Raw genomic sequence first — 16,040 nt, forward strand, 5'->3', positions numbered from 1 at the left:
GAGAACAATATTGTTAACCTTTTTAATAATATTGTTTTTATTTACATCATATGTAAACATTCAACTCTTAACATGAATGCAAATAGTTAAAGGCATGTTTCACATCTGTATAAAAGACATCAGGTACTGTAAAACCCTGGCAGCTTAGCATGAAGTGAAGGCTTGAGAATAAAACACAAAGCAAGAAGAACAGGAAAACTGGACCACCAAGCTTGGAATGGTCCAGAGAAATCTAATATATATATATATATATATATATTAAAATAAAATGAAACTTCGGAAAGGAGGTTGTTGATAGACCCTGGCTCGACCTTTCACAGTATCGTACAGTGTTACCAGACTGTCCATCCATAGGTAGCTGTAGTTAAAGGTAAGGTATATCAATACATGAAATTATGAAAATGCTAAATACACAACCGAATAGAACAAAAAGAAGTACTGCTTTCAGAACTGAGATGGTAGATATCTGCCCTCCGAACTGAGATGGTAGATATCTGCCCTCAGGACTGAGATGGTAGATATCTGCCCTCAGGACTGAGATGGTAGATATCTGCCCTCAGAACTGAGATGGTAGATATCTGCCCTCAGGACTGAGATGGTAGATATCTGCCCTCAGGACTGAGATGGTAGATATCTGCCCTCCCAACTGAGATGGTAGATATCTGCCCTCAGGACTGAGATGGTAGATATCTGCCCTCAGGACTGAGACAGGAACATGTGCTCCAGGCTGGCTCAGTCCCACTCGATGCCCAGCAGCTCACAGCTGATCTCCCAGAGTTTACGTGCCGTCTCCTCGCTCCTGCCCTGCGGAGCGACGAAGGCCGGGGCGCAGTCACTGCACCACAGAAGAAGAGGAATGGTCATGACATTACTGCTACTGTTGTTACTTGTATTATCAGTTACTATTGGTAGTACATTACTATTTTTATTATTATTGGTAGTGGTAAAGAAGAATGATTTTTTAACAGAAACTCTAGGATTGATGGGTGCTGAGCTGCAAATGGACCAATCTTTGTTAATAGACAAATCTTTTTTTTTAATATTATGTTGGAGTTTTGGGACAGAGGTAGACGGGAAATGTAGGGGGGAGAGGGGGGAAGACATGCAGAAATGGCCCAGGCCAGAATCCAACCTTTGCCGCTGCCTCAGGGCTTTAGCTCATGCGGTACGTGTGCTACCCGGCAAGCCCCCCGGGGAGCGCCCCGTTGACCCGGAGACGTACCTGAAGTGTTTTCCAGAGATGGAGTGCAGCTCCTCGGCCACGGCGCAGTAGATGGAGGACTGGGCTCCCTGACTCGGTGTCTTCAGGAACATGGAGAAGGCGGTGAACATTAAGGTCATGATGGTGGAGTGTCTGATCAGGTCCGAGCGCACAGACCCCGGGTGCACAGAGTTCACTGTGACGCTGGAGCCTGGGGAGGAGCACAGGACATCAATCCACCTTCACACCATCATTACAGCTCAGGAGTCGAGCATTTGACTGCAGATGGTTAAGGTAGGTAAGGAGTTTAGATCTACTCTAGATATAGTATAACCTTCAAAACGTAAGGGGTTTATATCTACTTTAACTACATTATAACCTTGATAATGTGAGGATGTTCATATTTACTATAGGTACAGTATAGCCTTGAAAATGAAACAGGTTGATACCTACTCAAGGCACAGTATAGCCCATGTATCTAGACACTGATGTACCTTTGAGCTTGCGTGCCAACTCCCTGGTAAACAGCACGTTGGCCAGCTTGCTCTGGCAGTAGGCAAGGCCGCTGTTGTAGCTGCCCTGGCTGAGCAGGTCGTGGAAGCGGATCCAGCCAAAGTTGTGGGCCAGAGAGGACACCACAACGATGCGGGCGGGAGCACTGCGCTTCAGCAGGCCAATCAAGAGGTACGTCAACAGAAAATGACCTGTCAGGACGAAGAGGAAGAGTTTCGTAAACGAGCTGTGAGGTTCTTCCACGAGCCTTGGCGTGGGTTTAGGGGCGGACATGTGAAGAGACGATTTGTACATCCCCACTGAGAACTACAAGCTGGGCAGGAGAGGCGTTGGCACATAGGGTGAATGTTTGTCTTCACTTAGGTTCCAAGCCAACCTACGCCCTTGTCCTCACGCAGGCTACTGCATTTGAAATCCTTCTGGATCCTCTGGAGGAGGACGTGTGTCTCACCCAGGTGGTTGACTCCCAGCTGCATCTCAAAGCCATCTGTGGTCTTCATGTAGGGGCACATCATCACTCCAGCATTGTTGATGAGGATATGCAGCTGGTTCACCTCTGGACAAACATACGACCAATCCACACAAACAGAAGGAGCACAGTCAAAAGTCATCATTTGTGTTTTTTCCCGCCGTAAAACGACACTGGGCTGGAGGCGTCAGGTGTTGTCACTCGACGCACCGCTGAGGAACTTCTGTGCGAAGGCACGGATGGAGCAGCTGTCGGCCAGGTCCAGCTCCCGGACCTCCACCCGGGCGTCGCTGTAGACGGCTCGAATGTGTTCCGCTGCCTCCTCTCCCTTCTCCACGTCCCGGCAGGCCATGATGACTCGAGCCCCTGCACGCAAGTACACACCCAGCACATAGGGGGCAGCACTTATTACTGACATACATGACCATAAGTGTGATTTGGACCAGAGATACTGTGTCATTAGCCCCTGAAAAACAGTTCCACCCTTTCCCTCCTAAAGACCATGTGCACTGATCTTGTTCCATGCATGCATTTGTAACTGTGGTACATAACTAAAACACACATTGAAAGTATGCCCACTAATTCATACTGGACCACATCAGTGAACAGGATAAATAGTGGGGTAGTACATGTATAGGTCACTATTGTGCCCTGGGCTGGAGTATCACCTCTTATTGCCAGGTCGAGGGCAGTCTCCTTGCCAATGCCTGTGTTCGCTCCAGTTATCAACACTGTCTTCCCATCTAGTCGAGCCATGGACTGGCAGTATCCACCAGCTGCATATTTTCTAGAAGACGCATAGCACATGTTTATGTTCAATTCAGGCAAACATCGATACTCTCTTCTATAAAGCAAAAGTCAACATCTACAGAGAAAAAAACCCACTCTGAAACATCTCAGTAGGCCTACGTCAGCTTTCATTCTGTTGAAATCCATGTATTTCGTTTATTACGTTTTTGTATTTAGATTCCCGCCCCCACATGCGTGATTATGTCATATTGCAATTTAACAGTGATCGCTGGTGTATTGGAACAACCTCGCGGTGGACTCATCCAAACAGGAGCCTATGATCACTTCTCTTGCATAGCACGACCGGCGCCTACCAATAGTTCAGCGAGACAATGCATACAAATATAACTCCTCCCACGCTCAAACCTCCTGATATGCATATTTGGAATGGTGATTATTGAGTGACAGATGCGATATAAATTATAAGGAGATTGACCGAATCCTTTGAATTTAGCAGTCGAAGCCATGTATTACCGCATACGTACCAAACGTATGCTATACACGCTACATAATATGACGCTGACAGTTATGTCATGTCCATCTCTCATTGAAGCATTCTTAGCCAGTTTAACACAATTCACAGTAATTTCCCATATGCAATAAAAGAGGGATGCTGATGGTACAAGAGCAGGATGCTGCCCTTCATTATTTTACTCACCTAATATGAGGTGCAAATAACACCATCAACAGTGTTACAACTCCAAGACCAGCGACAATTAATACAAGCACCATCATGACATAGATACGTTAACGGAGCGTCTTCACCCTGAGACCACCTCTCTCGGATCTGGGCTGTCGGCAGATCAGCTGATGTCAAATCGAAGCCACAGAGCTGTCTACGAGATCGCGGGTATACCTCCGTCGAACCATGGGATTGTAGTTTTTCATAAAATTGATGGAAATAACTTGCAGCATGCACACCTCTAAGGTAGCATTTGAAAGTGATACCACAATAAGATATATAGGTTACGTGAATAGAATTACCGTTTAATTTAAAAGTCCTTGTGCATATGCAGGTTTTGCAATTGGCATGCATACATACAAGACACGACTGCATGAAAAACTGAAACTATTTATTTCTCTTTCTAAGATTGTTTTTGTTTTTATCATTTTCTAAATCGTTTATTAAAAACCTACATTTACCAAAATGCACCTGTGAGAGCTGTCTTTGCATTGCCTGTACAAAATTAGATCCCTTTCCACTAATAAATAGCGTACGTGTTATTGTGTACGCAATATTTTATTTGAAATTAGATTAATTGAACAATATACACGGAACAGATATATTTCTTGTAGAAATGTACGTTATACATGCCCTTTAGTTCATTGAATTACAGGCAGTCTGCAATCTGACTTGATCACGAGGACCTGGAATATGCGGAAAGAGTCTCGAGGATCTTGTTAGGGATTTATACACAGCAGCGGAGAGCCTACCTTTCACTCAAGATAACAGTGTTCTTGTGTTAATAAAACACTTTAAATTGAAGACACAACATGTCTTCGGAAGAATTTGAAAAGTTACAGGAGATATACAAATCCCTCTACGATGAGATGAAACTGATGCCAGAGAGAGTCCTGAAAAGCAGCGGAGGTATTATGGCACAGCTTTGGCAGCCAGCTACTGTATTATCAAAAAGCCAGCTATCAAGCAAATACAATTAAGTTTAAAAACTGTTAATAACAACCTTTGCTATTCAACTTTCTATAAACTGCTCTTTATATGTGTATAGGCCCTATATATTTTTTTCAAAGTAGCAGCACTATAGCAATATAGCTTTAATTTGATAAAAGCTGCTCCTTGTCATTGTCAATAGCCTATCGCTGTGTTTATTGTGTTTTATCCTAAACAATATTTGACGTTTGACTCGGCATGATATATGGTATATGATATTATATAAACCTAATACTTGTTGTGGCGTTTCAGAGGAGAAGAAGCGGTTGGTGCGAAGATTTGATGAAAGGTTTGGAGAGGCTGAGGAAGTGGTGAGTTTATCCAAAACTGCTGTTTGAGATGGTAAAGTCAGCTTTGCAGTTTGTAAATATCAACCATTATCGATTTAATCTATCATCTTCATCTTTTGGAGGGTTCCAAGTCTTAATTAGAGGGGTCAACCCCCCCCCCCCCCCAATCCCCTCCGTAATTCGAACCCTGCTAGTACTGAGTTCATGAATCATAATTCTGCGGTATTTAATAAGCAGTCAAATCAAATCAAATCAAATTTATTTGTATAGCCCCTTTTACACGCAAGCATGTCACAGAGGGCTTCACATGCGCCCATAGAACTGCCCCTCAACCAACCTAAACCCTCAAGGAAGACAAGGAAAAACTCCCAGAAAAACTCCCACCGGGAGAAAAAATGGAAGAAACCTTGGGAGGAGCAATTCAGAGAGGGATCCCCTCCTCCAGAGACGGTTGGTAAGAGAGAGGAGCAGAACACAAGCTAAACATAGTCATACAGTGTCAATGGGTTTTGAAACACCAAAATCCATTGTTCGGCTTTATAGACGTTGGATGGGACCGGGAAACTCGCTGTTGGCCGTCATGGAGACTGGATTCCGGGTGACGACCTGGTTCAGCGTTGGCAGACCGACGACCTAGCAGGTCCTGACAGCTCAAACCCCCCACACCACAGGGAATGTGTGGGGGGGGGACAGAGAGGAGAGCAGGGATTAGAGAATGCCAGGAGCAGCTAACAGTTACAGTCAAAATAGAATGAGATCCCCACCGGTCAAGTGTGGACTAGTGCAGCAATTTAACAGAGCAAAAAGGGTATTTGATGCAGCCCCACACACCAAAACAACGACAGCCCCCCTCAGTTGGAACATGAAATCTGTTCCAGGGGAAAGAACTCTAAAGTAGGTTATACTTATACGAATAAGGATGAAAACAGCCAGTCCCCCGTTGTCTCCAACTAGTAATAAAAACTATAACAGTAACAGTGAATCTTTCAGACACCAGAGGGCAGTATATGGCCACTTTGTACCACACCATGTACCACTAGCATTCCACAGACTAGTTTCTTCTAGCCTTTCGTTCAAGTTGTCCTTTTGTAATAAGTAGCCTACAGGTACATAGTAATTCTTGGTCCTTATCCTCTCAATTGTTTCCTAACAGTCTAACTTAAATCCTCCAATGCGCTAAACCTTATTTTCTCCATAAATGATCCCAATCCTTCTGAAAACGAGCATTCCTAGAGTATATAATAAATAATATGCGTTAATAGTCCTCTAAAACCAATATGAAATTGGTTTAAAAAATGTACTATGTTAATGTACTGTGGTGTGACGTGTTATTCAACTCACTTCACTTTATTAATGATCCCAAATTCTAAATTACAAGCAGTAAGCATTTGGACATGGATGTGTGAGTTGATTCTTTTTCTGTGTGAATTTCCAGCTTCAAGGAATGGAGCAAGAGTTGGCGGGGGCTCCCTCGACCTACCGCAACGCCATGACCACCAAGTTACGGCTGTACCGCCGGGACCTGGGGAAGCTGCAGCGCGAGATGAAGACCCCGGAGTCTGGCTTTGGCGTCCCCGCCCGACCAAAGGATGGCGGATACGGCGTCTACTCCTCTCAGAACGAGCACAGCGTGAGTCTGGACTGCCGATCAACTGGCCTTCAGGATGAATAAAGTTTGAATGTGATTGAAAACCGGCATTGGTTGAACCGTCGCCCCTGTTGTAACTGATCGCATTGTCTTTTCCCCCCGCCTTTTTAGACGCACCTGCAGTCACAGCGGACGTTGTTGCTCCAGGGGACAGAGTATCTTAACAACGCCACGCAGAGTATCGAGCGCAGCCAGCGCATTGCCGCGGAGACGGACCAGATCGGCACGGACATCATCGAGGAGCTGGGCGAGCAGAGAGAGCAGCTGGATCGCACCAGAGACAGGGTGAGGGAGGGCTGTGTGGATCGATCACTCGCACCAGAGACAGGGTGAGGGAGGGCTGTGTGGATCGATCACTCGCACCAGAGACAGGGTGAGGGAGGGCTGTGTGGATCGATCACTCGCACCAGAGACAGGGTGAGGGAGGGCTGTGTGGATCGATCACTCGCACCAGAGACAGGGTGAGGGAGGGCTGTGTGGATCGATCACTCGCACCAGAGACAGGGTGAGGGAGGGCTGTGTGGATCGATCACTCGCACCAGAGACAGGGTGAGGGAGGGCTGTGTGGATCGATCACTCGCACCAGAGACAGGGTCAATAGAGGAGGGAGAGGAAGTGGATACACTTCAAAAGTGTATATGTCTAGAATCAGTATTAGCCGTATCAACCCAACTAGCTCAAGGTTTTCACCACATTAGCGTGTTATATACGTACAGGGAGAACCAGTAACTTTAAATGCACAATGATAGTTTATTATCTAAATAGTAAGACAATCAATACAATAATAATGCAACATAATCAAATACAAACATACCTTCGGAGCAATCGTTTACGAAGGTAATCACAATGAAACTAGGCGGCTAATGCACCGGAGCTCGTTTAGTAAACACATTTATATTTAGTCATTTAGCAGACGCTCTTATCCAGAGCGACTTACAGGAAGTACAGGGACATTCCCCCCGAGGCAAGTGGGTGAAGTGCCTTGCCCAAGGACACAACGTCATTTGGCACGGCTGGGAATCGAACGGCAAAGTTCGGATTAATAGCCCGACTCCCTAACCTCTTCAACTGTTGAGACCACCTCAACAGTGCGTGCTAGAAAGTGTCATCGCCATTTCAACATGACAGTCCCTTTTGTGCCAATCAACTGTCCCAGACGAGTGTCTGAGTGACTAAGGGGCTTTATCATTCAGCTCTGCCAATACAGCCCGACAATCACATCCCCCCAGAGACAGGGTTAGTAGTACAGAGATCACCATGGATGATGGAGAGAGAGATTGATGGATCAAGGAAATCCCCCAAATCCCCTATTCTTCATGTATTGATCTGTGGTCCTGTCTGTCTCTCCCAGCTGGTGCACACTGGAGAAAACCTGAGCCGCAGCCGCAAAATCCTACGGGCCATGTCTCGACGGTGAGTGGCGGTTCTCCACTTCCTGTCCTCGACTGACCTTTGCCCCTTGGCGTGTCTGACCGTTTCCTGTCCCTGTCCATCCTCGCAGGCTGATGACCAACAAGCTCCTGCTCTCCGTCATCATCCTCATGGAGCTGGCCATCCTGGGAGCTGTGGTCTACCTGAAGTTCTTCAGAAAGTAGTGCAGGGTCAAGTCAGAAGGCTCCCGCTCTGCCTCTCATCTCCATGTCCTCATCTCGTCCTCACAGGACCTCCTCAAAGACTAGAGGGTTCATCTCTAAGGGGGTTTATCCTTGCACGTACACTTCATCGTCTCCCTTAATATTTCCCTGAACCAAACTCCACTTAGGTCTTACGTTCTACCTGCCGTTCATGAGGACTCAACATTTTCATGTCAAGGGAGACCAACAAGAGTATAAGAAGAGGGATCATCTGGGTTCCAAACTCAGGTCTCAACATCCAGATTCCTAACTGGGTTCTCAACATCTGGGTTCCAAGCTGGGTTCTCTCAAGTTGAGCTCATCCTGTTTCCTAGCCAATGAGATCCTGACCCACAACGCCCAACCCAAAGCCCTGGAGAAGGAGATACCTGCTTGGTTTTGCACTGTGACTGTGAACTGACTCAAGTTGCCAAACCCCTTCCTGTCACATGCCCTGTGAGGATGACTGAGGGTGTTCAGAGACCACAGGAAGTGACACAGCAGAATTTGTGTGTCCCAGATCCGAGTACTGGTCCTTACCTGTAAGTCCACGATTCTTTCACCAGAAAACAGAGGGGGGGGGGTGCCGGACAGGGCTGATCATCGCTATGGGTGTGTGAAATTATGAGTTCTGAATTCCAAACACACCAATGTGAGTAATGATGAACTCTGAATTCCAAACACACTCATAGTGGCGGTAAAAATGAATGTGTTGCTCCCTTTGACAAACATGCTGGGCCTGTTTCTGAAGAGCCTGTGACGTAAAGGAAAAAAAGACGGTGAAATAAATATAGGATTTTCTTTTAATTGAATGTTGTGGTTGTTACCTCCTCCATCACATCCGTCCTCCATGCCCAGTCTTCAAGGTTAGGGGGATGGTGAGAGCTGTAACTCCTAACTACTGTAGCAGCACTGGGACCTGAATACTGCCAGTCTGCCACCACTGAGAGGTACAGCTTGTTCAGGAAACTGATACTGGGAATGGTTACAAACGCATTATTTGCAATAGTAAGTGAATGTCTTTTTATGAATGCTGTCCCTTATCATATGTCACACCATATCATATATGATTTCGAAAACATGGACAAAGTTGTGATTGATAAAAATGTGTTTCTATTTTCATAACGCTGTGAATTTCTGTATTAAAGCGAAGTCGTAACATGAGTCCGATAGCGATTTTCTCTCGGACGGTTGTCCGTTCAAAATGGTCGTCATAGGGGCAAGCAAAGAAAAACATCCGGTGTGCTCCTGCAATCACAGAGCAGGTACAAGGCCACTACTCCCAGACGGGCACAGACAGATAAGACTGTTTACTGTGGAGTAGACGGCCCCCGATACAAGGAAACAAACTTGCACAGGTGATAAGATTACCATTATTATTACTGGCTTCATATGTGGGCAACCAAACTGCACAGTGTGTCTCATTCTCAGGGGTGTGGCACTGTGTGCCACATAAACAGCCAGAGTAGTCAGAACTGGTTTGAGATGTGTCGTCAGGGGAGAATGTGAGCCACTGCTGGATGTCAAGAAGTGTTACACAACACCTAGCAAAGGAACGTACGAATGGAGTTGCGTATCACTAAAATAGTATTTATTATTTCTGAGTCATTCAGTGGTCACAAAGGCGAATACAAGTCAATTGGAAAAAAAGTAATTCTGTCAGTATTTCAAATACACTAATTGCACTTGTCAATTTCCAAAATAAAAACTAAAACGTTTTCTAGCCAATTCAATCGGACTAATATAAAACCACACATTTATATATTACACAAATTGCAGAATGGTGATCAAAAGGTCGCAGGTTCAAATCCTCCCTGAATGTCGCTTTGGATAAAAAAAAACTTCTGCTAAATGAAAACATGAAATTATAAATGACTAACAATACAAAACCTAATTTGAAGCTAAATATGTGAAACCATGCGGGTCCAAGTGTGATTGAGTGCCTCTATCTGGAGTTGCCCTGGCTCAGACATGTGGAGCTGGGTCTCTGTCTACCTGAGGGACATGCTAGTAGAGAAACAACATCTCAACTGACACACACAGCCACACTTGACACCAGTGTCGTTATTACAAACTTAGTACATGCCCAGACTCCTAGGCAGTGACAACATGTACTTAATATGCAGGCCTGTTATTACACACAAGTTAGTAGTGTCAAGTGCTACCACTCTTGGCAGCACAAAGGTAGAATTACTTCTATTGGTGTGTGAGTGTATATATATATATATATATATATATCACATTTCGAATGTCGATATTTAAAGCCTTTTCCACAACATAGTTCCATATTAAGTACATGTTGCTCAATGACTAACATTGTCTATTATTGAAACTTATGTGAATACTATAGAACACTTAAAGGTTAATGCGGTGAACATACAGGGTACACCTTTCAAACGTAGAGCTACAGTCTGGTAAACAGCATCATTTAGTTGATTACAGTATAGTAAAAATATGAGCAATATCATAGCATTTCAATGACAAAGGTACAAGCTTTTTATGGCCTCGGCGTGGACTACAGAGAAAATGAAGTCTGTCCACTTCATCCTAACGAAGCTCCTCACAGTTTCGTGGCGTGTCACCTGAACACGAGAACTCTACAGTACATCAACAGAGGAAATATCAATCCAAACTACAGTTCCATTCTGTCTGTGCAGTCTTTAAATATTCAGGAATGGCCAGTGGTCGATACAATAAAAAAAAAAAAAGAAGTCCTTGGTGAATCAGCGGTTTCAGAGGCGTAGCTGCTCCGTGTCCTCCTTCCCTGAGCGAATCTCCCGGAAGGGGAGGGGAGCTCCCTCTCTCGTCTGCCCCAGAGACGACGCGATCACGTCCACCGCCAGCCCGGCCGTTGCCTCCACCTGCTCACGGCTGGCAGCCAGGACAGGGTTCACCTCCACCAGGTCCATCACAGACAGCATCCCTGCCACAAAAGCACTCTGTTAGCCAACGCCTCTACATACAACTCTGTTATTCAGCTCCACTATATGTGGAATGTGAACCGCAAATCTGGTCAGCCTGCCATGACTCAGGTGTGGGACTTGTTGTGGATACCTGTGTTATGGATTTCCTCCGTGATGTAGATGCCTTCTCTGTAGGTCAGCCCTCCGTTCACAGGTGTCCCAGTGGCGGGGGCCAGGGAGGGGTCGAACGCGTCGATGTCGAAGCTCAGGTGGATCGGCCGCTGTTTCCTGTTTCCGAGACAACGTGGGCTCGAGGTCAGTAACGTTCACGTCTCTGCTCGGGCTCATGTCTCTGCGGGGGGGGGTCAGGGGACGTGTTTGAAGGATTCGATTACCTCGTCATAAGGTGGTCCAGAGTCTCCTCCATGACCCTCTGGATGCCGATCCTGTCGATGTCTTTCATGGTGAAGTACTGGATGCCCAGGTTCTTGAGGATGAGGCTGAGGGGAAATGGACAACAGTGTCAGAACTGTCAATAAGATGTCATCTAATCCGATTCAGCAAAGAAAAGTATATATGGGTATGGCTCATAACCGCATAGCTCAGTGGTAGAGCATATGAGGGAAGATCAACGGTCCGAGGTGCAAAAGCGATACAGAGTTATGTAACACACCATAAATCCTGTACGATAAGAGTATATCAATAGCAGAAGTGTGTGACTAGACGGTACATATTCCTGTATCCTATAACATTACATAAGTCTTATTTGTCAAGCTATATCGATGTTCAAATTGGTAGGAACAGCTCAGAGATATAGCATTTGACTGCGGATAAAGACGTCTCAAAATTCAAATCCTCCCTGTTCGTCGTCGCTATGGATAAAACATCATTGGCTGGGTTTCCCAGATTCGTTAAGAAGCTCTTAACGCTAAGATCTTCTTAAGAAAGTTTCACGTGTAACTAAATGCTGTATCCTCTGACAGAAGGACATTTTCGGTGTTACTAAGTAGGCCGTGTTGTGCTGACTTACTGCTCGCCGGGATCAACATCTCGCAGGCCAATGTAGACCAGATCTCTGGCTGCCAGGAACGGCTTCATCCAGGAGAACCCAGGGAGCTGCGGCATCTACGGGGGGAAACACACAAACGAGGGTGAGGGTCTGGAGGGTGGAACGAGAGCACTGCAGGACTATCAGATCTGTGGTTCTCAAACTGGGCAGTGAGATCCCAAGAGAGGCTTGGAAGCAAAGATCTCCATATTGGCTGAAAGGTTTTTCCTATTTTCAAAGGGAGCCCCGGGCGTAAATGTCTGAGTGGCCCCCTGATGTCGGCACGTCTTCGAGGTCGTGGCTCTTACCTTGTCCTGCAGGTCTTTGAGCAGGAAAGCCACAGACTGGCCGTGGAGGTTCCCAGAGGGTGAGGTAGTGGGTGTGTTGACGTCAGCGTGGGCGTCCACCCAGATCAGGCAAAGGTCAGGACGTTGCTGGGCGTGGCCCGCCACGGACCCAATAGCCAAGCTGTGGGGGAGACCAGTCGTCAACAAGATCGTCCAACACATGTTAGATGTTCTGAGGAAATGACTTCTTCCCAGAGTCTCCCAGAACCAGTAGCCAAAGTCTCTGAGAATGTGTGTGTGTGTGTGTGTGTGTACCTGTGGTCGCCTCCTAACATGACACACGTGTGACCTCCGGCGACCGCGCTGCTCACAGCGCTCGACAGCAGCTTGTTGGCTCTGCCCACGGTGCGGGGGAAAGGCACGTGCATGAAGGGCTCGTCATTCTCCAGGTGTTGGAAACTCAGGTCCCCAAAGTCATGAACAGGGTAATCTGAGGTCAAAGTAAAACTGGGTGTTATTCTGGCGGAGAATTGTGCGCATCGAGTCATTTTTTCATTGCGTGTCAGACCTCCCCATTGTAGGATGCCCTAGTAATCTTCCACCTTGTCTAACCAGCCTCTCTTCCTGACAGCCTGATTGATGAGGCTGAGTCATTCAATGCTTTTGAAACTGCAGCCGCACTGACGGGGCATTTTCCATGTGGCCCCATTCCAAACTGGGGCTACTACTGTTGCATGCTGGACCCACCAGCCTTACTAATGGTAAACACAGAGGAATTTCTATGGAAAATCAGGGTACATGCCACCGGTATGGGCATCCACAGAGCTATCATGCTGCAGTAAACAAGTGCTATGATATACTGTGTGTGGGTGTTAGGTGGGCAGTATTACCCTTAATGGGGGTGTAGTATTACTCTGCTGAGCTAAGGGGGTTTAATGTGGAAGTATTTTACCATCCTGAGACATCGCTACAGGAATAGATCTGCTGTCCCCTTCTAACCCACTCATGTGCAATCTACTAATCAATTCAAAGCTCTTTATATACAGTCATTCAAAGCTATTTAGAATGGAGAAACCAAGTACAGTACTGTTTAAGAAACCAAATGGTACATATGGTACTTTACATTTCCACTCTGTCATGGTTTTGATAAAAAATATATATGTATAAGACTTCATACATTTGTAATGAAGACCGTCAACGATTTTTGCTCTGCTCTCGAAATCTGGTAATACATGTTATCCATGTGTCCTTGCATTGCCAAAGCGATGGAGAAAAAAATGTCTACTCGGTGCTATTTATGGTTTCTGTGTAATCTGGTGCCATTTTGTGACAAAGTTCCCGGCCTCGGTATGGCCAAACGGAAAATATCATATAGTTTACTGGTACAAGTTAAATATTATAATCTTATGTCAACTGTCAAAATAAAAGGCGAGGCCAGACCCACCTCACACAGACCGATAATTCCCATTTTTGCCGATGTATTTTTCTGCCGGTCATCTCCGTGGATGTGTCTGTGTACAGCTACTTGCTCGTGGCCGAGGCATTTGGCGCTAGACCCAGCTTGGAACATTTTGTTCTCACTGTGGTGGTACCCCTTTATCCTTACACCATCAACTTCATAAATCCATATTCTGCTTATGTGTCTGTAGTGAACATTTAATAAGTTAGTGCTGAGATGTTATGCGTAGTGCGTGTGAAGAGTATGTTGGTGGCTCAGGTCCGAGAACCGATAAAGTATCAGTCTAAAGATAGTACTTTCTCGTGTTACAGGAATTGTTGCGGAAAATCAGTTCAGAGGTCTGTACCGGTGTGGTTAATCGGTGTACAGTTTCTTAAAATGACTTGCACATTCCAGAGATAAGAGCTATGGCTTAACATTTATATAACACCTTTTGCCTTCCTCATCTCTCCTACAAGCCTTATAGACATTGAAGCACAAATTATAAATGTAAGCCGTAATAATGTTTAGCTACAATACATTTACTTTGACTAACCCACGGCCCTTTCCTTAATCGTTTAGAATATATTTAATCATTTCCGTAATCAACGTGGTGATCGAATAGGTCCACTAGCCTATAAATCCGTCGAAACAATTTTTTCAAATAATTTGACATCATGTTTGTTTTCCGTTTTAAAGACATGCAGCTGTACTGGTCCCAAACTTCATTACATAATCAAACAAAGCAATACAGTTCAAGGTCTTTCAAACTACAGATGCGGCTAGGACATGGGACAATGTGAGGAGGAGAGGCCTATGGCTGCGTCAGCGTGGGGTGCATGACTCAAGAATGACCATTCAACTGTAGGGCGGATTTTTGCCCATCCCGCAGCTTGCGCCCACATGAGTCTCGAATGGCTATTCAATTAGCCTAAATAAATAAAAAACGAACTTTAAATGTTGTTAGCATGCTGGATAAGACAACGTCCCCGAGCCCATGAAGGTTGCTGTAGGCCCAATAACTGTAGACCGAAGTTTGCAATTAGGAAGTAAAGGGGATCAGCAGACTGCCAGCACACCAGAGAACCTGTTGCCGACACATTACATCAGCAAGTGTTTTTAGGCTGTTTCATACAGTCCATGTCACGTAGCCTACCTAAATTTGAAAGCCTTTCGATCAGACCCGCATCTCTGATGGCTTTTGGACCATGCTCCACTCCTCTTCTTTTCTGTAAAATAAAAAGTTTTTTCTTTACACCGATGGCTGAAGAACATATGGAAATCATTTGAATACAGTCAGACAGTCGGACATTGAATTGTGTTATTTTCCATACCTGTCCTTTAGAAAAGGGGGCACCGACAACAGCCACCGATTGTGCCCGGCTCTGACAGTTGTTGGTGAGTTGTGTTCTGAGAAGACGGAACAGTGGTCCTCTCAACGCCATTTTTGAAAATGTACAGTACAAACGAAACAAAAAGAGCAAATGCGAAAACCGATCAAGACTTCAAGCCTTACAGGAGTTTTACTCAATGCGACTCTATGTTCACGATGCTATGACAGTGTTGCTTGGAGGCTGGTCTTATGTCCTGTGTGTCTCATTCATATTCATGAGTTGATGAACCGCACAGACATTAGCCAGAATTTTTCCATTAGCTACGTCACCCCCAAGATACCAAAACCATGTAAAACAGTAGTAAACTAATGAACGGAAGAGTTTTCTCCAAATTCACAACAGGCTTGGGGCTATCACATACACTATATAGACTATTTTAGATATACGTTGGATTTAAAACTAACGTGGTTAATATACAGCAGGGGTGTCAAACTCATTTCGCATCGTGGGCCACATACGGCCTAGGGAGATGTCAAGTGGGCCGGACCATTAAAATTATACCATACTCTGCTATAAATAACCAAAATATCATGTCTTTCTTCTGTGTTATCTAGTTTAATTGATATAAAGACCATATCGTATAAACTCCGTCCAACCGCTTTAACACGTAATGATCTCTTCGGTGGTGTAGTTGGTTAAAGCATTGTACGGCTACATATTGTTAATGCGAATCTGGGATCCCAAGTTCGCGCCCCAGTCCAGTGAATCTCGTACGATATCCTTTAACTTTTACTGTGAGAAAATGACATAATTCTAAAGGCCTACGGATGTATCA

General features: G+C 45.3%; 3 protein-coding genes across 4 annotated transcripts; 1 reads left to right on the forward strand and 2 right to left on the reverse strand.

Moving 5' to 3' along the window:
• Positions 1 to 71: 71 nt before the first annotated feature.
• Positions 72 to 3,811, reverse strand: rdh12 (retinol dehydrogenase 12). The gene is made up of 7 exons (XM_047046868.1): positions 3,631 to 3,811; positions 2,852 to 2,970; positions 2,394 to 2,549; positions 2,166 to 2,270; positions 1,696 to 1,905; positions 1,223 to 1,412; positions 72 to 835 (listed from the first exon to the last, which is right to left on the reverse strand). Exons 1-7 carry the CDS (start codon positions 3,705 to 3,707, stop codon positions 733 to 735), a joined length of 960 nt encoding a protein of 319 aa, XP_046902824.1. The 5' UTR covers positions 3,708 to 3,811; the 3' UTR covers positions 72 to 732.
• A 528-nt stretch (positions 3,812 to 4,339) lies between these two features.
• Positions 4,340 to 9,359, forward strand: vti1b (vesicle transport through interaction with t-SNAREs 1B). Its single transcript, XM_047046934.1, has 6 exons — positions 4,340 to 4,563; positions 4,897 to 4,955; positions 6,370 to 6,564; positions 6,694 to 6,867; positions 7,934 to 7,995; positions 8,084 to 9,359. The coding sequence occupies exons 1-6, from the start codon at positions 4,467 to 4,469 to the stop codon at positions 8,175 to 8,177; spliced, it is 681 nt and encodes a 226-aa protein (XP_046902890.1). The 5' UTR covers positions 4,340 to 4,466; the 3' UTR covers positions 8,178 to 9,359.
• Positions 9,360 to 9,764: 405 nt separating this feature from the next.
• Positions 9,765 to 15,452, reverse strand: arg2 (arginase 2). 2 transcript variants are annotated; one of them, XM_047046798.1, is made up of 8 exons: positions 15,206 to 15,452; positions 15,028 to 15,100; positions 12,749 to 12,923; positions 12,455 to 12,614; positions 12,129 to 12,223; positions 11,494 to 11,598; positions 11,250 to 11,386; positions 9,765 to 11,118 (listed from the first exon to the last, which is right to left on the reverse strand). In XM_047046798.1, the coding sequence occupies exons 1-8, from the start codon at positions 15,314 to 15,316 to the stop codon at positions 10,928 to 10,930; spliced, it is 1,047 nt and encodes a 348-aa protein (XP_046902754.1). In that variant the 5' UTR covers positions 15,317 to 15,452; the 3' UTR covers positions 9,765 to 10,927. The 2 variants fall into 2 exon arrangements, with proteins under 2 accessions (XP_046902754.1, XP_046902762.1); XM_047046806.1 differs by lacking the exons at positions 15,028 to 15,100; positions 15,206 to 15,452 and adding an exon at positions 13,878 to 15,021.
• Between the last annotated feature and the right edge of the window lie 588 nt (positions 15,453 to 16,040).

This window comes from Hypomesus transpacificus, chromosome 3 (genome assembly GCF_021917145.1).
Source record: "Hypomesus transpacificus isolate Combined female chromosome 3, fHypTra1, whole genome shotgun sequence".
Lineage (NCBI taxonomy): Eukaryota > Metazoa > Chordata > Actinopteri > Osmeriformes > Osmeridae > Hypomesus > Hypomesus transpacificus.